At 39.2% G+C, this 25,399-nt stretch overlaps 1 protein-coding gene across 1 annotated transcript in view; it reads left to right on the plus strand.

The window, feature by feature from the left end:
• The window catches only part of PHF3 (PHD finger protein 3), a 60,075-nt gene that overhangs the window by 11,702 nt on the left and 22,974 nt on the right, over positions 1-25,399 (plus strand). Inside the window, exons 2-5 of the mRNA XM_066612422.1 lie at positions 2,017-2,285; positions 10,556-10,711; positions 13,545-15,369; positions 24,712-25,021. Coding sequence (XP_066468519.1) covers positions 2,042-2,285; positions 10,556-10,711; positions 13,545-15,369; positions 24,712-25,021 — 2,535 coding nt within the window. The 5' untranslated portion in view covers positions 2,017-2,041. The remainder of the gene's footprint in view (positions 1-2,016; positions 2,286-10,555; positions 10,712-13,544; positions 15,370-24,711; positions 25,022-25,399) is intronic.

Raw genomic sequence — 25,399 nt, forward strand, 5'->3', positions numbered from 1 at the left:
TGATTGGTGGATTCAGACAACCAGTTGGTCTTTATGAGTATTGCAACTCTGATTGAGGGGTAGTATCAGCTAAATTAATAATAATTGTTTGCTTAGAAAGCAGCTTTCTTGTTAAAACATGAAGGCCATGAAATCAGTTGTTCCCCTGGCTTCATATGGATCATATTGTGGAGATTTTACAAAAGAAAATTCACTCAGTAAGGTGTCAGGATCTGGGCAGGGGATGCTTCTGGGATTTCACACTATTTCAGGTAGGGATGCCTAATCTCTGGTCTTCGCTCTCCCCCCAGTACCCCCTTCTTCTCAATTATTTGAGGAAACCCCCTTGGCAGCTACTCTGCTGTCCACAGCCTAAGAATCAGGATCACTAGAGGGATTCCCTGGGCAAAATCCCTCTTCCTATGATATAGAGGTAATTAAAGACTTTCCTTTAATCTTCTCACAACAACCTCTATAAGGGGAAGGGGTAAAACTCTCAAATACCTCTAAAGAAACATATAAGGAAAAATTGAAAACTTATTAAAATCTATAAACCTATGTAAAATTACAAAGAAAGGACTTATCTACAATCAAGGTATGTAGGAATACAAGTTAAGAGTGTCTACTTACAATATAGAAGTGAGAATAACTCTCTGAGATCTCATCCATCAGAAAGGAGGAAAGAGTTCATTCTCTAAGGAATTTATCCTCCCACTAAGGAGGTCAACTATTCTCACCTGAAGCTTTTACAGCAAGGTACCTTAAAAGCTGTAATGCCAATGCTGGAGAACATGAAACAACAGTTTCCTGACAAGGGGAAAGTTTGTTAAAGCCTAAGATTAGAAGGCACACACCTTTCTTTTGTACATTTCCATTAAGAGAGACAGCCAACAGCAAGAAGTTTGAGGACCACTGAATGTTGACTAGTAATGTCAACATACAGCTGTCCTCAAACTTCTTGCTGTTATCTATCTTAACTCAAAAGCCAGCTTTTTATAATGATGTGTTTAGATAAAAATGCTAATTTTGAAATGAGTCTCATTTTAAAGTTGTAGCTTGGTTGTGAAGAACTTTATTGGCCCCTATTGACATACATTTATCTTAGATACAGTCTATTACAGATAGAGTCTGTTCCTTCTCTTTGTGCATTTAATGATAATAGGGTTAAGGTGAATTAATTTTTCAGTTGTTTATCTAGAAATAGTGTGCAGCAAAGGAAAGAGGTTAAATGATGACTCTTAGATTACAGTGGCAGATCTTGGCATGAACTGAGGTATTGATTCTCCCTGCTGGGCATAGCTTTTCATGTTAATGTGCAACTTGGTCAGCTTGAGTGGCAACTGAAAATATTAGCTGTCATCTGGTAAAATGTGGAAGGGCCATTGAGATCTGAATTTTAAATTTTGTTTTTTAAGGTTGCATAGGGTTAAAGTTATGCTTTTTGGTGCAAACATGGGTCTGGGAACTCTGGCTGCTGCTACTTCATTGCATGAGCAGAAATAGGGAGGATTCTGTTTACAGGGAAGAAGGCGCAATACATGCAATAGTGTCTCCTACTGCTTTCCCCCATTTGACATAGCTGACATGTCTTGAAAGCTTGGCTAGGAGAGAAGAAGTGGGGAAAAGGGAGAAACAGGAGGGTGGTTCAACCTCTTCTTCCGCTGTTTTTTCCCTTCTAACTCTCCCTCACTCCATGGTTCCTTAGAATTTCTAGACAGGTGTTTGCAGTATCAAGTCTCTCTGTGTGTGGAAGGTTGAGCTGTCACTTTTCTCTTGTAAATTGTGTTCCCTATGCATCAGAGATATTGGGATTTCCAGATCTGTTTGGCTGTTGTGTTCAATGCACAAAACCTAAGTATATTGCTTAATTTCTTGTTGAAAGTGTAGCTGTTCATAGTTTAATTTAACAAATACAACTCTCAAGGAACCATACAAGGCAGTAATAATTCGGATCAAATCTGTTAAGAATTTTTTTAGGTAATTTATAATTTTTAGCTTATCATTTTTTCTTATGGTATTTTTCTTGTCTTTCTATAGGAATTAAAGACACACAGGAGTCTTCATGGATATAGTTGATACTTTTAACCATTTAATTCCTACTGAACACTTAGATGATGCCCTATTTCTAGAATCCAACCTGGAGAATGAAGTCTGTGAGGATTTTAGTACAAATCAAAATGTCTTAGAGGATTCGCTGAAGAACATGCTCAGTGATAAGGACCCTATGCTAGGATCTGCAAGTGCTCAGTTCTGTTTGCCTGTTTTGGATAGCACTGATCCCAATTTCCAGATGCCTTGTTCAACAGGTAACTCTTAATATTTTTAAGTCTACCCTTTTAAATAGAGCAGTATTTAGTGTTCTCCTTTTATTGCTCTGAAAGCATGATTCTCCTTTTTTGCTTTGCTTCATGACTTTGAGTCCAAGGTTGAACCATTAGCTGTTCCTCATTTTTCCTGAATTAACCATGATAGGAGTTTAGGAGATATAGGCAGGCATGGTTAGGATTATTTTCAAGTAGTATTTATCCAAACTAGGGATTGTTTTGGATAATATTAAATCTGCCATGAGTATTTAAAAAAAGCAGAAGTGTTTAGACTCTTTTATTTCAAAATGTATTCTTGGTTTGATTAAGGAAGCTTTGTTACTTTTTTGTTGAAAAGTTTGGTCAGGAGATTGGATATGAATCCCTTTAGATTGTTTTGGTCTAGTGATTTGTGTCTCAGTGTAGGAAGTGTCTCTGGAGATTGCCTTTTATGTTACAATACTGTACAATTGTCTTGTTTGGAGTACCTACTATGTTTAGTACTTTTATTATAAGATTGTGTCATTCTGTGGTGGTTCTTTAAAATGATAAATAATACATGAATAAGACCCCCATTTGGTTTACTGAAATTCTGTAGTCTTCTACTGTTGCTCCTTGGTTGTTTTAGGCAGTATAACTTTTGCAAAAACAATTCAAGATTCTCTTCTTGCTGTTACTGTGTATCTTACTGTTAATGCAGATAAAACAGGAGGAACTTCATGACCATGATTATAACTGAGAAATAGAACAGAATACTAACGACGTGTTCAGAATACTAATGAACATGAATTTCATCAGAGTATATGTTCACACACACACACACACACACACACACACACACAGAGAGAGAGAGAGAGAGAGAGAGAGAGAGAGAGAGAATAAAGATTGATTGGGGATGTTAAACATATAGTAAATACTGTTGTTCTGAAGAGAGGTCTGGACTTACTCAGAGTCCAAACTTGTGCACTGTGTGCCAGCTCACCGCTGGTGTGCACTGTTGCAAACGTGCCGTAAGCATGTTTGCTGGCCCTAGCACTAGTGCTCTGCTGGAGCACCAGAGTTCTGCTGCTCGGCAGTTGCATGGACCACCAGGCAGCAGAGAGGTAGGTGAGGGCATGAGGGGAGGTGGGGAGGAGGTGTTCCATGGCAGAGGGAGGGCTAGGAGGAGGTGTGCCGGGGAGGGAGCGGAGGCTCTTCATTATATGCTAACCTTCGGGTCGTCATGGAATCGAGTAGCCCCATTGCAGGGCTAGTCGGTTTACCCGGGGGAAGGGAACGAAAGTCCCCTTCTCCTGAGGAGGTGGTGGCGATTGCCTGGAGCATGCTGGATGCAGCGGCGGCCATTTTTGGCGCATTTTGGTATGTGAACTGTTTTGAACATTTTCTTGTTGAAAAGTGGTATGTAGATATTCTTAAGATTTTGGTATGTGACACTTGTTGATATAAAATAATATAGTGTTGCTTCTTTAGACAATTGAAAACTTTGAAAATGGTTAGTAAATGTTACTTGAAATCTGTACTAGCTATACTAAATTCTAATTTTCCTGTGTTGGTCATGACTATAGCAAATTTTGTGGGAAGAAATTTGATCTTATGTTTAACCTGCAAATTGACTCCTCACTCTACTTCTTCCGCATGAAGTTGTTCATGTTGATTTTTTAATTAAAAACATTAAAATATTTGGTCATAGCAGTTTTAAAATTTCCCAAACAGAATCAGTGATACCTGTGAAGCCTGAGGACTACATAATATTTAACTCTCTGATGTGCTTGGGGCTAGAGATGCACTATTTCTGGAAAAATTGAAGCTGCAGAAGAATCCCCTCTCCCTGTAAAATAGGGATTTGGGGGAAAATTTTCAATTTATTTTCTGTATGCTGCTTTTCTTTTTAAACATTTAAAAGCAGCTTGTAAAATGTAAAACAAATATAAACCATAAAGGCAATAATAAAATGCATTCTGAATAAAAAATCATAGCAATAGCAGAATAAATAGCATCTGGTATAAAACTGAGTTTGATCAAAGTTTTCAGGAATAAAAAGGTCTTCATCCTTTGTTTTAAAGTGGAAAAGAAAGTTAGTCAGCATAACCCTTCTAGGAGAGGAGTTTAATAGGCATGGCAATAGTATCAAAAAGGCTCTTTCCCTGTTAGCCACTAGTTGCACTTTTGCTCAGACCCTCTGTGGCTCACCTTAAGAGCCAGACAGGTTTATACAGTGGTCCTGCAATTCTTATCCAACCTAAATGTACTTAATATACATCATTTTGTTTAATGTATAACCTCAAAGATACAATTTTAATACAGGTATTTTGGTATGTTTATAAAATTTAAAAATGGAAATGCCTTGGAGATGGTGCAGCGAACTGTTGTATTCTGTGGTATCCAAATACTGTACAGTGAACTTTGATTTAATGGATCTTGATTTAACAGACTTTGGAAATACAGGTGTGCTCCGTATCTGTGGGGGTTCCAATTTTGGAACCCCTCCCCCCGGGATAAGTGAAATTACAGATATGAGCGAACACCCCCTTACCCTCTGGAGCCGAGGGGAGTAGAGCTCCCTTTGCTTCCGGAGGGTTTTCTGAGCCCAGCAGAGGCCATGCACATGCGTCTGCAGTCTCTGCTGAGCTGAGGCCGATTCTTAGAGTAAAAAAACATGTGACTTCAAACCAAGAGTGATGTTTTTTATTTTGTGCAGCACATGGGGAGTGCATGTCCAAAAGTTTTCGATTATGTTCCTAGGTTGTCCATATTTGCTTGCGAACCAGTGAGATGTAATTGGTGGTAGTGGTTGTATATATAGCACCAACAATGTTCATGGAATTCATGTAGAAAAAGGACACGTCTCTGTCCCATGGGGTTTGTATCCTGGAAATAGACTCAAGGGAAAGTAGACTACTTTCATTCCTCCCCTTCCCTGCATAGGAATTATATGGTAACTGGAGGAAGAATGTGTGATTATTTAATTTATGTATACTTAGGCCTACTTACAGTAAGCAGGAATAGCTAATTGTATTTATTCAGTAATAGTCATAATTTTCAAGATATATGAGTTGTATCTTAAATGCTGCTTCTGTTTTATGGAAGCAGTTCTGTTTGTGCAAGTTGTTGTTGGCAACCTTCAGTCTTGAAAGACTATGGTATCGCGCTCTGAATGGTGGTTCTGGAACAGCGTCTAGTGTGGCTGAAAAGGCCGATTCGGGAGTGACAATCCCTTCCACACCGGAAGCAAGTGCAGTCTGTCCCTGGTCTGTCTCCCTGGCTATGGGCCTTTCTTCTTTGCCTCTTTGCCTCAGACTGTTGGCCAAGTGTCTCTTCAAACTGGGAAAGGCCATGCTGCACAGCCTGCCTCCAAGCGGGCTGCTCAGAGGCCAGGGTTTCCCACCCGTTGAGGTCCACACCTAAGGCCTTCAGATCCCTCTTGCAGATGTCCTTGTATGGCAGCTGTGGTCTACCTGTAGGGCGCTTTCCTTGCACGAGTTCTCCATAGAGAAGATCCTTTGGGATCCGGCCATCATCCATTCTCACAACATGACCAAGCCAACGCAGGCGTCTCTGTTTCAGCAGTGCATACATGCTAGGGATTTCGATGGCTCCACATCAGACCCCTTTGACATCCGAAGCGGAGTGAAGCAGGGCTGTGTTCTTGCGCCAACCTTGTTTGTGCAAGGGGGAGGGGTGATTAACATATATTTCCTTTCCCTTGCGCCCCCTCCCCTCGAATATCTACTCCTAGATTCCTCCAACTCTCACCCAATCTGGTTCTCCGTTCCTTAACAAAAGATCATCCTAGTTTACTCTTCTGTCTCCAAAAGTGGCTAGTTAGGTGTCTCTGGAAAGCTCTCTATCTTTTGTATTGTCACCAGTATACTTGGGACTTTAGAATTTAGGATGATAGGTATGCAGCTTTTTGATCCTCCCTCATTCCACCCATCCTAAACTCCTCAATATAAGGAGATATGTTAATATAATTTAGTTAAAAGACCAATGGCTTTACAATTTGAGATTTAAATATATGTTGAGTGATTAGCATTTAGCTCTGGGGTCTTGTTACAGTACATTTAAAACTGTCACAAAATTTAGGGCCCAGTCCTTTCCAACTTTCCAGTGCTGATGCAGCCTCAGTGCAGCCCTGAGGTAAGGGAACAAATGCCCCTTTCTCTTGAGAAGGCCTCCAAGACTGTTCCTCCACTGCAGGTTGCAATGCAGGCCCCATTGGCACAGCTGTGTCAGCGCTGGAAAGTTGAATAGGATTGGGCCCTTGATTCTCTTTAGTCAGCTGTATTTGTCAGTACAGGTACTTCATATTAATTCTTTGAAACTACTGGTTCACATGAGCATTTCTGCAGTGTATTTTTCCAGCTTCTCTGCAGTCTTGTTCATTGTTCTGTTTACATTGCCTTATAATGATTTCACTGTATATCTAGCTAGTTTGCTGCTTCTGATATAGTCATGCCTCCTGATATCTTCCTGGAAAACAGAGCTCTGTGTGGAAATAGAACTATAGGAGGTAATTATAACACTGTTCTAAAGTTGATGTATTCACAGCACTGTACTCCCCTGTGCATTATGTTGGAGTGTGCTGCATAATGACCACCACTGCCATCACTCCTCCTGCAAGGTGGTGGTGGAAGATGATAGGAAGAGCTTCTACCAGGATAATGAGCCAGGTAGTGACTCATCCTTGGGAAATACAGGCTTCTTGAAGAAAGCATCTAGGATAAATGGCAGGCAAGGCAATTTCCTTTCCCAAAGATTTTATAGTGGCAAATGATTGACCCTGCAGTGGCTGGAATACAATGCTGTCATTGCCTCCATGCTCCACAGAATACTCAGTTTGTACTTGGCTGAAAGTACAGTGCAGATAGCTGCACCAAATTCCCTACACCAATTTTTAAAATAGTATTATGAATTTTAACCTTTTTTCAAAATAATGTTTTTCTTTACAAGTGTAAATGTTGTGTCCAGGAGTGCTATAATGAAACAGTAGTATAGGAAGTATTACTATATTTAAATTTTACTGTCTTTTGTAATTTGCTTAAACTTCTTGGCTTTCCTTTATTAGTTTACAGCATGCTTGTTAGTGTTTGCTCTTTCTGCTCATCTGGGAGAGTCTCAATTTTTAAAAGGAAGTTTTTTTAACAAAGAGATTCTTTACTTACAGTGCATGTTTACTCAGTTAATTCAGTGGCGCTTTATCCCAGTTAAGTGTGCATGCACCAGTGTTTCCCAGACTGGGGCGTTGCGACATCCCAGCCAGGGAGAAAAGTTAGCTACCTCCTTATGGGGTGTTGTGTCTGCAGCAACAGTGCTTCCAGGATTGTCAAAAAGGAATTGTTCTCACCAGGAGTCGCTATGGCCCTCTGGAGGGTGTGTGGGGCCCGTGGTCCCTTCTGCAGGTTTCCTTCCACCTCAGAACGACTTCCTGCAGTGATTGCTACCCACTTCCAGTTTTTGGGAAGTGGGTTGCAATCACTGCAGGTAGCCATTCTGAGTGCAGAGGGGGCAGTGAACCCCATGCACTCTCCAAAAGACCATAGGAACCTTGGTGAGAGAACCCCCTTTTTTGTGCAGCAGTGGCACAGTCCTGGAAGCACCATCACTGCAGTCTCTCTCTCCCCACCACCAGAAATACTTAGGGAGGTGCCACTTCCCATGCAAACTTTGGGAACTGCTGCTACACACACTTTTGGGATAAGTCACATTGTAGTTGGTGGGACTTACTTCTAAGTAGGCATGCATAGGATTGCACTGTTACATAATGAAGTTGGCATCCTTTGGGATATGTGTTGTTTTCCTAATGTATGTGAAGTCTTATTTATAGTGAATTTAAATAACCTCTCAAGTTTCCTGTTGGCGATATCTTGCACCTTTTAAAAAAAAAAGTGTCTGTTTCTAGAAATTCCTCCTTTTTTGAAATGAATTATGACTCTTGAATTTTCTGGGTGGTTTTCTTCTTGTACAGTAGTAAATTTAATAATGTTGTCACCATTGTCAGGCAATTCAACATTCTTTGCATCTCTTCCTGTTCTATAACCAGTTGATCTGAAGCATAGTTAAGGCCCCTTTCCCTGCTTAAAAATCAATGGCAGATAATGACCATTTCTTTCAAAACTGCAAGCTCTCTGTTGTTTCATTTCCAGCATTCACTAGCTTCTTGCCCTTCTCTCCTTTAAAATTTTTATATGTTTCTTTTTCTGAAAGAAATATTGTATTTATGGCTCTAAAATGTCTCTAGCTTAGGAGATAATTCTTTCTTTGTATGCCTTTCTTGTTTTTTTCCCTTCCACTCCCCCCAAATCTTCTCCCCCCAAACCCCCAAATTTCCAGAAGTCAGAGAGGAAGGTGGGGGAGGGAGGGAGGTTTTGCAAGTAGAGAGCAAATTGCATCTCAGGCAGTCATTTTCAGCTTGGAGTCTGCCTGTTGGTGATTTGTAATGTAGATTAAAATTGATGGAATTGTTCTGAAGTTATCTTATACATTAGTAACAGTAGAATTGTAGAGAAAATGTAGAAGTATTTTTGCAAAATTCCTTTAATCACAGTGGTAAACTGTCATACATTAATTCAGCTTCGCAAATAATTACAAAACATTTTATTCATTTTCTCCAAATCTTACCAGCATGTATGTGTTTCTGAGCAGATTCAACAATGAGTCTTGGAAGTCACCTACCTAAATAAATTTTTTGTCTCAAGGAAGCAGTTATATGTTTTTTGCTACATATATAAATGACTCACTATGAAAGCTCTTGTAGAGATGTTTTCCAAAAGCCTTTATTTTAGAACTGATGGGAGACACTGAATATTGCAACTTGCAAGCAAATTATCTGCCATGAAAACTTAAATAAGATTTTAAAGTGGAAGTGAGAAGATGCTAACATGAATCAGATTTTCTTCTGGTGCTGTCTGAAAAATTTTCAACATTACCCCTTACAGTTTTGTTCCTTGTAATGGGAAGAAAAAATGGAGAAAGATTAAGATTTAAAAATTGCCAATCTGGAATTTTCGTGCCTGCTTTAGTCCTTTTTTATTTTTTGAAGGGGGGGTGTGAGCTTTTTCTTTTACCAGATTTATACTTCATAGATTATGTAGTAAAGCTCCCTAAATTGCAAACCAGGAGGAAAATGGAATGTAGATGGGAAAAAAAGAGTTTGAACAACCCATTTTGATTGTGTCTTTTAAAAGTAGTCAAAATCTTTTCTGGGAGTGCATATTTGCTCTGATCTTCAGAGTAAATGAGTACGGAATTAATACTCTGTCATAAAAGGTGTTTTTGTTTTTTAATCTGTGAAGGGCAATGGAAGATATTTATTAGTATGGGGTTAGGCTGTTTGCTTGTGTGTTGATTCTGCACAGGTTAGGGCTACTTTGCACATGTGCTATTTCTACACAAAATAATCCAAGTATGTTGACATAAAAGCAAAATAAAACATGGAAGCATCACTTCACAGTTGATGGGATATAGCAGGTCTGCACAGTTGGTGATCCTCTGACCATGTGTGGTGACTACCAGAGGATTGCTAAACCTTGTGTGTTGTTTGCTTCTGTCTTGGGACTGCAAAAAAACAGAAAGGTCATGACATCTGGCAATGCATGGCTAGTAAACTGAATGTGCTTTAGTGATCTGTAGGTTATATAGGCCTGGCATAGACCTTCATATGTGAAGTAGCCTTAGTGAGGACTGGAAATATAGCACAAAGCCTGATCTTGTGCATGTTTATTTCAATGTACATTTCACTGGGGCATACGCCCAGTATGTTGTCATAGTATTGTAGCCTTTGGCTGTGGATATCAGACCATGGCTGGAAGATCAGGTGCATAATATATTGCAGAGTTGGGCCAGCTAACATGTTCTGGGGTAAAAATTTAATAGCAGATGACTAAAATTATATAGATTGTCACTTTTTGGATCAGCTCTTTCCATTGTTAAATTCTCTTTCTCTTAGGTGGGAAGGGACAGTGAGGGGACAGCTGATCCTTTAAGAACTGAGAACTTCCTGTGGCAAATCAATAAAATGTGAGTCCATTAAAAGTGGCTATGACTCTTTGTCAAGGACCGTATATCAGAAAAATACTGCTCTGGATGACTGCTTGTTTTACTATCCTCTAGGAAATTTGTACATCATGCTTCCAAATCTTGCTTTTAATATTGCCTACCTCCCCACTATTCCTTACTTTCTTTTAGCTAGTCTTAAGTTTCCCAGTTATTTTCAAGACACCACAGTCTTAAATGGTGCTTTTTAAAGGTTTAGTTATTTTTTGTTTGTTTTTTAGTTGTTGGACTTGATGAAATTGTGGATGAAGGAGTTAAAGAAGCTGCCCGAAGATCCATTGGTGAAGGTGATCTTTCACCTAACAGGAATTTGAGGGACCAAATGGATGGAACTTCAATGAAATCACCAAGGAAGTCTCCACGCTTAATGACGCAAGGTAGTATTCAGATAAAGTGCATGTTCGTGGTTGGGACATTTTGTGTAATTTGCTGTATGTTTGTGTAAATCTTGTCTGCTTGTTGAGTGAATGCACTCAAATAATGTCAAATAATTTAATATTGTTAGTATTTAGATGAGACAGATGTGCTTTTGGTCAGTAGGAAAGGTAATTGGGGATGAATATACAGGTGGGGCCTTTGTATCACCAGGGATCTGTTCTTGGACTCTTTGCTGATACTGAAAATTGTGGCTAATCAAAGCTGCAATTTTCTGTCCCTCTCTTGCTCCAAAGGGGACCAATGCTGTGCTACATTCCCCTCTGGAGGGCTTTCTGAAGCTGGTTTGAAACCAGAAGTGGCATTTTTCACCTCTCCAGGCCATTCTGAAGCCCACAGAGGCAGCAGGTGAACTCACGCTGCCTTTGTGGGCTTCAGAAAATCCTCCAGAAGGGACTAGAGAGCGGCTTCTTTGGAGGGCTCAGATGGAACCGAATCTCACTCAGTGCAGGTTCGAGGGACCCGCTTTAAGCCAGATCTGTGGATGAAAAATCCACGGATAAACAGGTTCCATCTATACAGTGTTTTCTGGACAGAGTAGCACTCCTACTGAAGGACCTAGTTTGGTGGTATTCCTGCACTTGTTGTTCCCAGAAGTTTGTGTAGTGTCCATAACTCTGAGTATGTTCCCACAAGTTTGGCCACTGTGTCAGCTGCAGCTCTTCCTGGTGAAGGCATATCTGACCACTGTCATGCATATATTGGTCACATCCAGACTTGATTACTTGAATAAGTTCTACATGTAACTGAAAAATATTTAGAAACTTCAACTGATGCAGAATACTTCCCTGAATTATTGTCAAATTTCCAGTTTGCAAAGCTTATTACTCCAGAGTTGTTGATCTGCAGTGGCTCATTAATTGTTTCTAGGCTCATTTCTAGCCTAGAACAAGTCAAACATGTTGTGTTTGACTTGTTAAAATCTTAAGGGCGCAATCCAAACTGTGCCCTGGGCTAATGCAAGTCCCTCACATCAGCCCAGGAGTGTTGCAAAAGTGTTGTCAAGTGCTTTTGCACCACTCCAGGGGAAGAAAGGTCAGCACACAGAGGTGAGCCGGCTTCCCCATGCCGACGTGGGCTCTGGGGAGGGTGAGTTTGTGTTGGCCAAGCTTGATCAGCACAGGGATCTGGGTGTGTGTGGGACGGGAGGTATTTTGGGGTGGGAGAGGGTGGACGGGAGGTGGGGTCAGGATTCAGCCGTTATGCTGGATGCTAACCCTGTTTCCAGGCAGCCCAGGGAATTCCTGGGCTAATCAGATTTGTGCTACCTCCTGAGGTGGCACAGATCCAAGTAACCCCATTGGTACTTCATTAGCTCTCTCCAGGGTAAGGGGAAGTTTCCCTTTGCCCCTGGCTGAGCCCCTGACTGCCTGAAACTTGTTCCTGGATACAGTGCAGACCAGCTGTCCTCCCTGTTCCAGTTCAAATTAGAATTGGGCTGCCCGTGGGTAAGAGTCTAATCCTGTGCATGTCTACTCAGAAGTAAGTCCCATTGTAGTCAGTGGGGCTTACTCCTGAGTAGGTGTGGATAGGATTGCAACCTTAGGTGCCTGACCTCTGCATGAGTCTGTCCTTTTGTTAGTCATTTGGAGAAGCCCTGCTCTGGGATCTTCTCCTGAGCAGCTGATTTCACCAGGTCAAGAAGAAGGAGATTGATCAGCAGAAAAACAGTGAAGTACTGGTTAGGTATTTGTAAATTGTAACTTTTTTTTATCAAGACAGAAAAGATACATAATTATCCAGCATAATAATTGCTTAGGTTAATTATAAAAATAATTCATTGTGAAAGAGTGAAACTGACTGTTTAAAATTATTGTGAATTATAACTTGTTAACGATATAGTATTCGGTTTCTGTAAATGTGAATAATTTGCTGGGCAATACTTCTGTTTGGTTTTCATGTTGGAGCACAAAAGTCAGCTTAAAGTATTGGCGTACTGGGGGGGGGTCCATGGGTACAAGTGCTCCCAGGCAGCACGGCTGGGACTGGGGGGGCGCTGGCCCCCCAGCCGTGCCACCTGGTTCCGTTCTGCTCCCCCCACTGATTGGTTTTCTGAGGACTGGAGAGGCCACATGCAGAAATACCAGAAGTACCTTTCTGAGGCTTTCCAGAGGCCTTAGAAAACCTTTTGAGGGCCTCTCCAGCCATCAGAAGGCCTACAAATGTGACCAGTGCGGGTGGTGGCGTTTTCCTCATTGGGGGGTGTCTCATTTTGCAGTCCTGGTGTCAGAGAGGCCAGGACCACCACTGGCCTAAAGTACAACAGTTTTTTTAATAAATAAGCAAAATTTAAATGGATTTTTAATAAAAGAGATAAATAAAGCAAAGCTTATTAACTTTTTTTAAAAAAAATAATCCGTTTTTAAAGACAGTTGTTAAAATAAGTTGCCATCTGCAGTAGCATTCTCAGCCTCATGGAATATTTGTGGTTAACTAAGCAGTCAGTTGACTGGCAGCTCACTCCTACTATGATGTAAGATTCTAAAGTAGTGTTCCTATTTCAGTGACTGAAATCTTAGAGAGCATAACTTCATGTTTGCTGTTTATAACTTGTAAAGACATTCTACTTAGAATTTCATGAATTAATTTTTATATCCTAACTTCCTTGGACATGTGTTGCATTCAACACATGTCCAACAAATCCCCCAAATATTCAACATATAACTGAACTATTGACTTTTTTCAAAGTTCACTTAAATAACTTTATTCTTTTAGTCCTTTACTGTTCAATGAATGATGAAAAATTCTAATCATTTCATTTTTTCCTTTTCATAGAACCGGGAAGAAGTCTGCGGCAAAGCACACTAGCTAAGCGCTCAAATGTTTCACCATCTGTTAATGCTAAGAAATTGACTGTAAAGTCTGGTTCTGCCCAAAAGGGAGGACTGAAACAACAGGATAAAGGACAGACTAAACAGGAAACTAGTAATGCAGCAGAGCATCCAAAGGAGGTCGGACAGAGTGGTAATGAACCTTGCCAAAGGGAAGAGGCAGCAGAAGTATCACCTTCTCCCAGTAATTCAGAATGGGTTACTTGCTCTTCAAAGTCGGATGAAGTAAAAGCAAATACTGAACATAGTGTTCCCAATCAGGCAGCGATAGTTGAAGCATCTCACGAATTGGGAAACTCTCCTCACTTACCGGGGACCAGTTTTCCTACTAAAGAAAAAGAAAGTGGGACAGATGTTGTAGAAAGTGGATGTGGTAGTGTTGCACCCGGATTGCCAGTTTCTGCTTATGCGGAAACGAATCAAGTACAAGATAATAGTCTAGCTAGAAATGAAGGGAATGAAACTATGGCTAATAAAGTAACTTCTGAAATGTCTTCAGAAGAAAAGGCAGACTGTAAAACTGTAGAAGGGCTGAATGAAACTATGATGGATGACAAAACCAAGGAAACTGGAATTGCTGATATTCCCCTTGTTGCTACACGTTATAAGAATGCAAGCGCAATTCAGGAAACTCTTGCCGTTCCATCCAACTTTGTGGGTGGCAATCCTGAATGCAATTCAGGCTTACAGCCTAGTGGGGACATAGCTCATAAAATTACATTGCCAGATGAAGATAAACAAGAGCTTTCAGATGACCCTAAAAAGACTGCATCAAAAAATAGTCTTCCTTTAGATAGCTCAGGACTTGATCAGAATGGTTCAGAAAGTAGCAATACCACTTTTGCCAAAACAGAAAGTAGTACTTTAGAAGGTGGTACTACTCAAAACATTCCAGGCCAAGCTGCACACCAGCAGGCTGCGATTGTGAGTGTAGGAGAGCACAAGACCCCAGAGCTCCAGAAAGGTGAGCATACTAGCACTTCATCCAAATGTGTAAAAAATGTGAAGCCCAAACATATTAAGTCGAAGCAAAACAAAATTACAGCCACTCAACAAAAACTAGCTTCTGTAAGCCAAGATGTACACTCTAAAATGCCAGTTCTTCCAGGTGTTCGCAGCCAGTCCTCCCTAAGTCTGAAACGCCATGCAGAGGAGCAAGTGAATCTTCAACATTTCCATAAGCCTGTCAAAGTTAAGAAAAAACATTCTGATAAGGATGTGAAGGCCCAGAGCTGTGACTCTGCAGTGGCCCTAAAGAAGAAGCAGCCCCATGTATTGGGGAAAAGCATTCCACGTGTCCAGATCCCAGCACAGGCACGGAAATCATCAACAGAGAAAGGAAATGACAAATCTCATGGCCATCATGCTGGCTCCAAAGAAACCTCACATCTAGTCCCTGGAGCTGTGCATCTCAAACAAGGGCAATTGCCACAATCCAACCAAAAGCAGTTACAGAAACATCAAGTTCCAAAAACAAATCATTGCATTAAGGAAGAAGGAGTAAAAAAGGATTCCACAGGAGTACCTGTTGATCACTTGAAAGAGGACGAGAGAGAAAAACTGAAACTCAAAAAATTAGAGAAGGGTTTTCAGCCTCGACAGAGGAGAAGCAGCCGAAGCCTTTCAGTTGATGAGCCACCTTTGTTCATTCCAGATAATATATCAACTATAAAACGAGAGAGCTCAGAACACCTGTCTCCCAGTGAAAACAAAAGTCTCTGGGTGCCTAGTAAGCAGTGTGGGTTTTGCAGAAAGCCACATGGCAACAGGTGTGTTTGTATGTTTGTGTGGATATTGCTAATTTTATATTAAACGTTTTGGTGGTTGCAGAGCTATTCTTTACGTCCTAGAGTCTAAGTCCTAGACTATCTTTTTCAAATTAAACACTCAAAGCGGGAGTCTCTCAACCTCTTTGGATAGTGTATCTTGCTGATTTGTGGGTGTCAGTCAGAATGCCCTTTTAGCCACACTGTTTGAAAAGAAATTGGAATAAACAACATGGTTGTAAACTCCAGTTAAAGGAAGCTGTTTACATTGCTGATGTTACACTGATGTAACAGCCTGACCCTGTGCATGTTTACTTTGTTGTAAATTGTGCTGAATCCTGTGGAATTTGCTTTCTATGGTTGTCTTTCAGATTGCAGGTTGAACAAGTGCCGAAGAAGCATTTTCTCTAGGGCTTGTCTTGTTGAGGTTCTTGCAACAGACAAAGGAAGCTACTGGTCAGTTTAACTGACCGCTATCAGAGCTTCAGTGACCAAAATCTAAGAACTCCACCTGTGTGGGTGGTTGTTTTACACATGTGTAAATTGTTTCTTTTGGACAATGGTGTGTGCATCCTGGAGGTATATTATTTTTGCTGGAATATGTTTGTAACATTTCAAAGATGCCATTGGATAAAACCCAATAGAATATCTGTGGGTTTGTATTTTGCAAAATGTGGTATATTTGATACCATCCAATCATGAGAAAGTAAACTACAGGAAATAAGACAGGAGTTGGTCTAAATTACAGGTTGCTTAAAGCAATTTGTTACAGGAAAGATTAATGTTTTACATCATATTTTATTTTTCCTTTTTAACAATTCCTTTCCACATCCAAAATGGCTTATTGAAGGACTGTTAGGAATTATAAGTTGACTCGTTTTTTCAGGGTCAATTTTAAGGCATAATTTTTTTTTACCTTTACATAAGTATTTACGTTAATATTGCAATTTGTTTGGGAGAGGAAACCTCTGGTACCTGCCAAAATGTTATATCGGAACATTAGTAATGGTAGTTTGGAGGTTCCATGTATAAAGATGTATTTGCCATGCAGTGGTTTTGGTTGACAAAGCATTGATATTGAAATGAAATAATATCCTGATTACTCTGAGATACATTATGGTACAGTAATAGTGGAGAACAATATGGAAAGAGAACCTCTATACTGGAGTTTTGTTCTCTACGTAGTTAAAATATAAAGATTGGCTGGATCCAGTATAACAGCCTCTGACAACTGTTTATTACCACCAAGAAATTCAGGCTAAACAGACATTTGGAAATTTTAAAATTGTGGGTGAAATACCATTTGACAAATACAGAATCAAAGTTATTTAAACATGGTGGGAATGATCAGTTAGTGTTGTGGTTCTGTCATCTCAATAATGCTGATCATTGTATGTAAACTTTGCATAAAGGAGTTTGCCCAATACTGAGAAGAAAGGGGCAGTGCTGTATGAGTGCAATTCAGAAGTGTTTGTTTTGGTTGCATGGGCCTAAATACATACTGTGAGCATCTTCAATTGCCACAAACATGTTTGATGTTTGTCATGTGTGAACACACTGGAGCTCCGCTTGCGCAAGATGCCTCTTCCTGATGTCAGTGGATTTTCATCGTCCTGTAGTCCCCTGTGCCAATGTCATTTGGTTTTCACAAGGGTTCCCCAGCTCTCAGAAACAGCTTTTGAAGGGTGCAGGAGCTGCCGTGAGAAGTGGGCCAACGAGCAGGCTTGCTTCTGCTTGAAGTTGTTTGAATCCAACCCTTTTTCTTTGGAATATACTTGCAACTATTGAAATCATTTTAATTACGCTTTGTTCCTTTTACACAATTTGCTTATTTATTTCTATTGAACTTGTAAAATGAACCACTTTTGTTTCAAACTGAAATATTACTTTTTACTATGGCCTACAGTGACTATTTAATGTGATTCATCTTGACATTCTAAATATCTTACTGCAAGAGATTCAAAGTACCCTTTAAGAAGATTGATGTGGATAGCTAAGCCATGTACTATGCTAATAAAAGTGTATGCGAACAAATACCTCTTACAATAACTGGCACCTTTTAATTGCATCAGTTGCAGAAGAATATGCTAGTTAAAAAAGTCAACAGGTGGCTTGGGTTAAACAGATTGGCTGCACCAGATAGGGTGCACTATACCTAGGGTTACCAGATACAAATGGGGACAATGTGCCTATACATTGTATAGAAGAGGGAATTTTGGCAGCTGCATGGAAGGTTTTAAAAATCTGCACCTCCCAAAATTCCCTCCTCTATACAATGGTTAAAGATATAGGCACTCTGTCCCCATTTGTATCTGGTAACCCTAACTATACCTGCCAGTGTTTGCCTTGATTGGTATTGCATTTGTTCACACTGTCAGTTGAATTTCTTACATTTAAAAACATAGCAGTTAAGAGAGCATCATAAGAAGAGCCCTGCTGAATTAGGCCAAAGGCCCATCAAGTCCAGCTTCCTATATATCACAGTGGCCCACCAGATACCTCAGTGAGCACACAAGACAACAAGGGACCTGCATCCTGGTGCCCTCCCTTGCATCTGGCTTGCTGAGGTGGCCCACTTCTAAAATCAGGAGGTTGCACATACCCATCAGGGCTTGTAACCTGTGATGATGATGGAGGACTTTTCCTCCAGAAATTTGTCCAATCCCCTTTTAAAGACATCTAGGCCAGTATGTCAGTACATTATTACTTCACACACTTGTATTAATTCTTAAATGTATAGCTGGAGTTATTTCTAGTGTAGTACTAGGAAACTGGAAATTGTGTTTTGTTCCTTTTGAAGTAGTTGTGTTTGAGCTAAACATTATGAATTATAGATGTATTGAAATCTGCTTTAAAAGATCTGTCTGTATAAACATAGCACATGCTTGAACTTTTATTTTTAAATCAGTAGCATCATTGATTAATATTTCCTCTGTACTTACCAAAAATAGCTTTTTCATTTCATTTTTTTTCACTTCACATCTTCTAATTACAAAGATAATTATATAGATCTTTGGGAACAAAACTATTTTTAGTTAGCTTTTCGTATTACCAAATATATGTGTTTTTAAGCAATGGTTATCCTTTGCTTGTTCTTGTTAAAATAAAAAGTAAATGAATTCTGTATGAAAATGTTGGAGCTCTTCTGTGCAATTTCATTTGTGACTAGCACCTTTACTTACCTAGCCTCCTGCCCACATTTACATAACTTTTTCAAGCATAACTATTTTTTAATATAGTAGTTGCTTAAATGTGAGAATCGGATTGTCCCTAATCCTGAGGAAATCTTGTAGTTCTGCCTGATTGAGGAATCTGTTGCATGAATGGGTGCCTTAATATACATGGAACTTGCCCATCAACCAGTGAACATCCTATTTCATACAGTGATAAACTGTAAATCTGTCTCTTATTGTGAGTGATGTGTTTTTAAAAAAATGTTGTACAGATTTGCTCACTGTTGCATTAGTGTTTGAATTTAGCCTTCCTTATTATGTGCATAACGACATCAAGAGGAGTGGTTTCCTAAACATTATGAAGAAAGAGGCTTAAAATGTGTTGACCAAGTAACTACTCCTGTATCTTGTAAACCATACCAGCCCTCCTCCTGTGAATTGGAGAATCTTTGGAAGCAGAATAGCATGTGTCGTGGTAGGCTGGAGAGGAATAACCAGAGGGAACCTTCCAGGAGTGAGTAGAGTTCCACTCTTGGAAAGGGCCTCTGCCTAATTTTAATCTATTTTTCCCCCATTTCCTTGTGGTCTCCTGAGCTTCATATTTTGAAGGATCTCCTCACTCTCAGGAGAAATTTTAGGATGGAGAAGTCCCTTTTCACAAGCTTTCTTTTGAGTAAATGAGAATACAGTCCAAATATAGTGCTGTGACTTTTTATAGATGCTTACATATCCCATGCTTTGTGGGGAAAGGAGGAGGAGAAGGGGCATGAAGAGTTGCAAGACTTTTGCACCTATGGATATAGATTTGACTAATATGAAATTATAGTTCACAAGTATGCTGTACTTTTGATGTGGTATCGATGAATAGACAGTGATCTGTATTGTGACTGACAACTGGCTCCATCCATTCATAAGAGCAATGTATTTCCCAATAAAGTGGTTCTTGACTGTTTTTCTTTTTGAAAACCCTGATCGTGCAAGAGATTGTCACCTAACCAGCAAAGCGTTTTGGTTTGTCCATTAGATGATTGTTTGTTTGAAAAAGATAGTCTGGACATTGCATTGCTGTTTAAGCTCATTTGAGCATTAGATTCCATCTTGTACAGTGAATTTATTTATACATGGTGTGCATCCTTATTCAGATAAAGTTATCACTTTTATCCTGTTGTATCAGGAAATCTGTTCCTCTACCCTACCCGTTAGAGTAACTGCACCTAGGCCTTCTAGAAAACAATTGGAATTGTTTCTTAAGGGTATTAATGTTTACATTCAATTCATTACTCTTTTTTTTTTTTTTAAAGAATCATGTTTTGGTTAAAGAAATATTAAAACTACTCAGTAAAACTTTTATGATTAATTTTTTTTAAAATTTTCTTTCTTTTTGCAGTTGTGCATCTTCCAATCCAGCCTTACAACATGGGTAGTGCACTTGGACATCAACGTGTGAAGCAATCTGCAAGCCAGAGCTTTTGGTATTAGTGGGCCAGGATATTGAATACTACTACAGTTACACACACGCCCCTCTATTAGCTATGCCAGATGAATTCTTTTTAAACTTCAGTTTTTCTCAGATGACTCTCCCCTTCTTGAAATTTGGCATAGCTTCCCATCTTTAGACAAATAGCCTTCTGTATGATTAAATTCATTCTGCTCTCATTTCAAAACTCGAATGTAATTCTAAAATTATTAGGGGCCATATCCTATCCAATTTTCCAGTGCCAGTCAACCATGTCAACAGGGCATACATTGCATCTTGCAGTGGGGGGAGGGGCAATCATGGAGACCTGCTCCTGGTAAGGGAACATTTGTTCCCTTTTCTAAAGGCTGCATTGTGGCCGCACCAGCACCAGAAAGTTGGATAGGATTGGACCCTAAGGCTGCAGTCTTAAACACCTGAGAGTAATCCCCATTGGACAAATTGGGGTTTAATTCTGAGTAGACATGCATAGGATTGTGTTCTAAGGCTTTAAAGGGGTTGCAGGAAAGCAAATTAGGACTCACATTATTTGCTTGGAAAAACTTCTGCATTTGTGTGCATGTTTTAAACACCTCTAATGATTGGCATATCTAAACTATCTTCCCCCCACCCACTTTGCTATTCTGTTTATTAGAATGGCACACTTAAATTAAAAAAATAAGGAAGATGTAGGAAATGAGATTAGGAAAATGAACTACCTTTATTGGTGCTGTGCAAGGATATAGGACTGTACCCCCAACACCAGTATGCTGCAGTAGGTGTGACTAGCTTCAGGCTGCAATCATATACACACTCACCTGGGAGTAAGTCTGGCTGCTGCAGATTGTAACTTTCTTTAATAGATGCAACTGTAGAGCAGTTGCCTTGTCAAACTGAATTTCTGTATAGGTTCAGTCAAAATATAAATATGAACATATGCTCATTTCTAAAGGAGTTATTTACTAATAGTATATAAAACGTTTTAAACATTGCAATTGTCGTTCAAGATATTTGTTAATGCAGGTTATGCTGCTTCTTGACTCAACACAGTCACTTTTGCTTACATAAATAGGTTGTAGTCAACTAATTTTTATTTTAAAAAAATATTTAAATTTATGTAAAAGTTTTATGTATATTTTTAATTTATACCCTGCCTTCCCCAGTTAAAAATAGATATAAAGCAACTACCAGAAGATAAAAAATGCATACACAATGTTTGGTCTGGACCCTGAGTTTAGAAAGATTTTGACACGTGAAGTCCACAGCTAACTGGAAATAATTTACTCTGAATAAGCAATGTATTAATTGCAAAATTCTGGCACCATCTTGGAAGAAAGTTAAAGAGTGTTTAGGTTTTATCTGCATGAAATACTAAAGGCTTTCATGCATTGGGCATCCACCTTGATATAATCTAATTTCTTTGTTCTATCACAAAATTCTCACTGAAGCAATAGATTCAGAAGGAACCTCAGGTTTGCTCTTTTAAGGGTCATGAATCGTAGACTTCGGTTTTAAATTCACTTTGACTAATAGAATTGCAGGTGTTATCTCATACTGAAAGGTCATGATAGCTGCTGCCTTTTGCTGAAGACACTAGGAAGACTATTCAGTTTGTCAGCACTAAGGCCTAAGTGTTCACTGTTGCTTCAGAACAACTTTTATTTCATTTCAGTGTACCTGGCAACTGGATGAGCAATGTTGACAGGTGTATGGACAAACTGCTAGTTTATAGAGCTACCTTGTACATTCCTAAACATTTACACTGTTCCCCCTTTCATAGGAAAAAATAGATGCTAGTATTTCAAAAATAAGAACATTTTAATACTAGAATATCCAAAGCCTCATATAATCCAAAGCCTCATATAGGCAGGAGCTTCTCATTAACTGTGTGTGCATGCACGCACATGAGAGAAAAAAGGGAATTTCTTCTGTGTGGATATAGAGTCCCTCCTGTGCAAGTAAACATGGCATGTGCCTGAGATGGAAGGTCCTGACCACTAAATATAGTTTGCCAACTTCTGCCAGTATCTGATCTTCCTCTGCTTTTCTAAGAGCTTGGATATTTAAAAGCAACATTCATGTTTATTTCATGTGTGTAACTGCTGCTTGCTTAGGCAGTACACCTAATTTTTTTCCGTTTTCTAAAGCCAAGAAATACAAATCTTTTCACACTGAATCTTCATATAGTAGTATTCCCCATATGTCTGATTCAGAATACAGAAGACTGAGTTTTGGTGGTATAAATTCATCAGGCTATTACCAGGCATTATTTGTATTGCTATTTAAGAGATTTACCATGAGTTGTGGCACCATCATCTGGAACAAGATACTTCTGAAATGTATGTTGTGCTGTAAAATACAATAGTTATTTCTCTATCACAAACAATAAAGAACAATCCTTTACTGGACTAAGATTTGCCAGTTTTTGTCTGTTAGGGAGTTTTTTAAAATGGTAATAGGTTACGACACTGGGTATTCTTACTTGGTAGTAAATATATGTTCAGGGTCCACCGTTCCAGTCTAGGTCACCCTAGGTGTGTTGGCCCCGCCCGGAACCACATGCCACCATTGAAATAGCTAGGATTTAGTTATTGAAACATTTATATCCCATTTTTCCTAAAAAAAGATCAAACTATCTTGCAATCACACGTAAAATATAAAAACTTAAAACTCAATGAAATACATCAATATTAAAAATATATTAAAAAGGCACAATTGTTAAACAGTATCCTGCAATAAAACTTAAATAAATGAATAATATAATTGGAAAAACCCACCACAGTAAAGATGAATAATACAGTTAAAAAAAACAACACCATACAATAGAAAGGTTGATATCAAGTAATATGTTTCAGAAGGTGTTCACCTGAGAATAAGTTCAGTTGAACTTAGTAGGCCATACTTATGAGTAGACAAACAGGATTGTGCTGCATGAGTAAGTCCCAGGAAGTGGTTGTGATAAGCTTTTCTTTGTGATCTTTCTAGTTTTAGAATAGAGGAGAGTTGGAGACCCGAAATATTGCTGACTTGAAATGTTTCCATGCATGAGTTAGCAGCAGGGTTGCATTTTCTGCTTCCGAATGGAATAAAAGTATTAATGGAGCATTCATGCAAATTTCAGGTTGTGGGAAGTTAGCCAGTCTCATCTGCGAACATTACCAGGGCACTGAGATAATTAAGCCAGTTTCCTGAAGTAAATTTTGCTAAGGATTCAAAATTTGGATATGTATTTAGGGTGTTTTTTAAAATGTGATTTCCATGTTACAAATTCGCATTTTCCATGTGACTTAAACTGTCTCCATTACTGTTAAATGCGACTGAAATACTTTGACTTGTTTCCTACTTTGTGATGTTTGGAAAAGGTATGCCAAAGCTTCAGTGCCCAGGTTATGTATGGTATGTCACTTGTGTATTGTGTTCCCAGATGGAAAGCATGATGTGTATGACAAGAACAGTGTAAATTGTAAGTACTTGACATAGAGCAGGACTGATTATTGAGGCTTTTGTAGCTTAATGTAAAATATACTGAGTCCCTGAGATACAAATGTCTGAGTTACAGATGGCTGTGCCTGCATTTTCACTCAGGTACAATAGCTTTGATCCAGCAAGAACTGGATGTTTCTACTTATGTACAATGCAGCTTAAGTACAGGCCATGGTACCTAACATGTACCTAAGTAGGGGGTGGGCGGCCTAATCCTGTTCTTTCTGGTGGCTGGAGGAACAGCAGCACCAAAATGGCGACTGGTATATCCTTTGGATGCCAAAAAGCTGCTGGATGTCTCTTCAGGGAAGGGGGACTTTTCAGCCCAATATTGTGGATAGGATGCAGCAGAGGAGGCCTTCGCCGGTCCCACCCCTTCTCCTGGGCCAGTTCTTCCTTCCCAACCTTGTTTTACTTCAGTTAACAGTCAGCCTGAAACTTGAAAGCCTGTTTGCTACTTTGTGATATTTTAGTATAGTCCTAACAACAATGTTGCCTGACTTTGCCTGTTGGATTTGGATGTGAGTGGTTGGAGCTGATGTGAAGCATTTTGTAAATCCTTAGATTGCTTTTGGCATTCAGATACGTAGAAGTTTGTGATATTGAGAATATATTTTGCATTTTATGAAGAGGCCAATTCTTATTACATTTTTGAGTGTCAGAAACATTAGTTTTTTAGGGGTTTCTTTGTGTAACTGTTGTGGCTTTTGTAATTGTTGAATGGTCCTTATAAAATCACATTTGGAATATTTTAAGACTGGATGATGCCCAGTCTGCAAATGAAGTCAAAAATTTGCAAGTGCTAATGTGATTTATAGCATTTTCACAATATGTATATCTGTGTTAGACCATTTCTGGACTAAATCAGAAGTACTTGGTCCTTGGAAGAGCTGTAGATTTAAAAAAAAGTGTGTGGACACCTTCAATTATGGTTTTCAGTTGTTTGTGTGTGTGTGTGTGTCTAATGGCAGTATCTGTTCTAGAGAGCATGGTGAATTGATTTGATATCAAAACTGGCTTATCTTTCTCTAGACGACTGTTACACAATTCCACCTTGTTTAACCTTGGCATCTTGTACCATGTTGTAAGGCTGGAGTAATGGATGTAATCTTAAACTGTTAATCTGAGGAGAACCTTCTCTGTGAGAGATACCATTTCATAATTTATCTTTAAATGAAATAGAATCTTGTTAACCTTGTGTATTAATCACTGCATTTTCCCTTTTTGTTTTAGGTTTATGGTAGGCTGTGGTAGGTGTGATGACTGGTTTCATGGGGACTGTGTTGGCCTTAGTCTTTCTCAAGCGCAACAAATGGGAGAAGAAGACAAGGAATATGTGTGTGTGAAATGTTGTGCAGAAGAGGACAAAAAACCAGACCTTGATCAAGCTATGCTGGATGCAGAGGTGACCCTGGAAGCAACTAGAGAAAGTAGGACAATGGAATGTGAAAAACCTGGAATATCAAAGCAAACAACCACTTGTTCTCAGAATAAAGCCAAGCAAGAAGATGCTGTGAAGCACAAAGTCAAAATATTTAAAAGGGTAAGAAATGTGGCTCACCTTTTTAATCATATGTAATATTTCAGGTTTTTTTTTGTTTTTTTTTAATGAGATACAGTTTTTCTTGCAAGCAATATGTCTTCCTTCCTACCCTGGTTGTTTCTGCTCTTAGAGCCTAGCTAGGGGGAAAAACATTGACTGCTTGAGAGGTATTGGTGAATTGGAAAGAGTTGAGTGCTCCCTCCTTCAAGTAATTCTTGCTTTTGGCAGTAGCCAAAAGCACAGTTTAAAAGTTCCTTTGAAATATGCCACTCAAATGTAGATAAATTAATGTCTGCTAAGAGGAACTTGATCATGTGTAAGTTCATCTGAATTTTTGTTTTGTCCTAAAATGTGCTACAGGTTGCTTATCTAGCTCTT

The sequence above is a fragment of the Tiliqua scincoides genome, chromosome 1 (assembly GCF_035046505.1).
Source record: "Tiliqua scincoides isolate rTilSci1 chromosome 1, rTilSci1.hap2, whole genome shotgun sequence".
NCBI lineage: Eukaryota > Metazoa > Chordata > Lepidosauria > Squamata > Scincidae > Tiliqua > Tiliqua scincoides.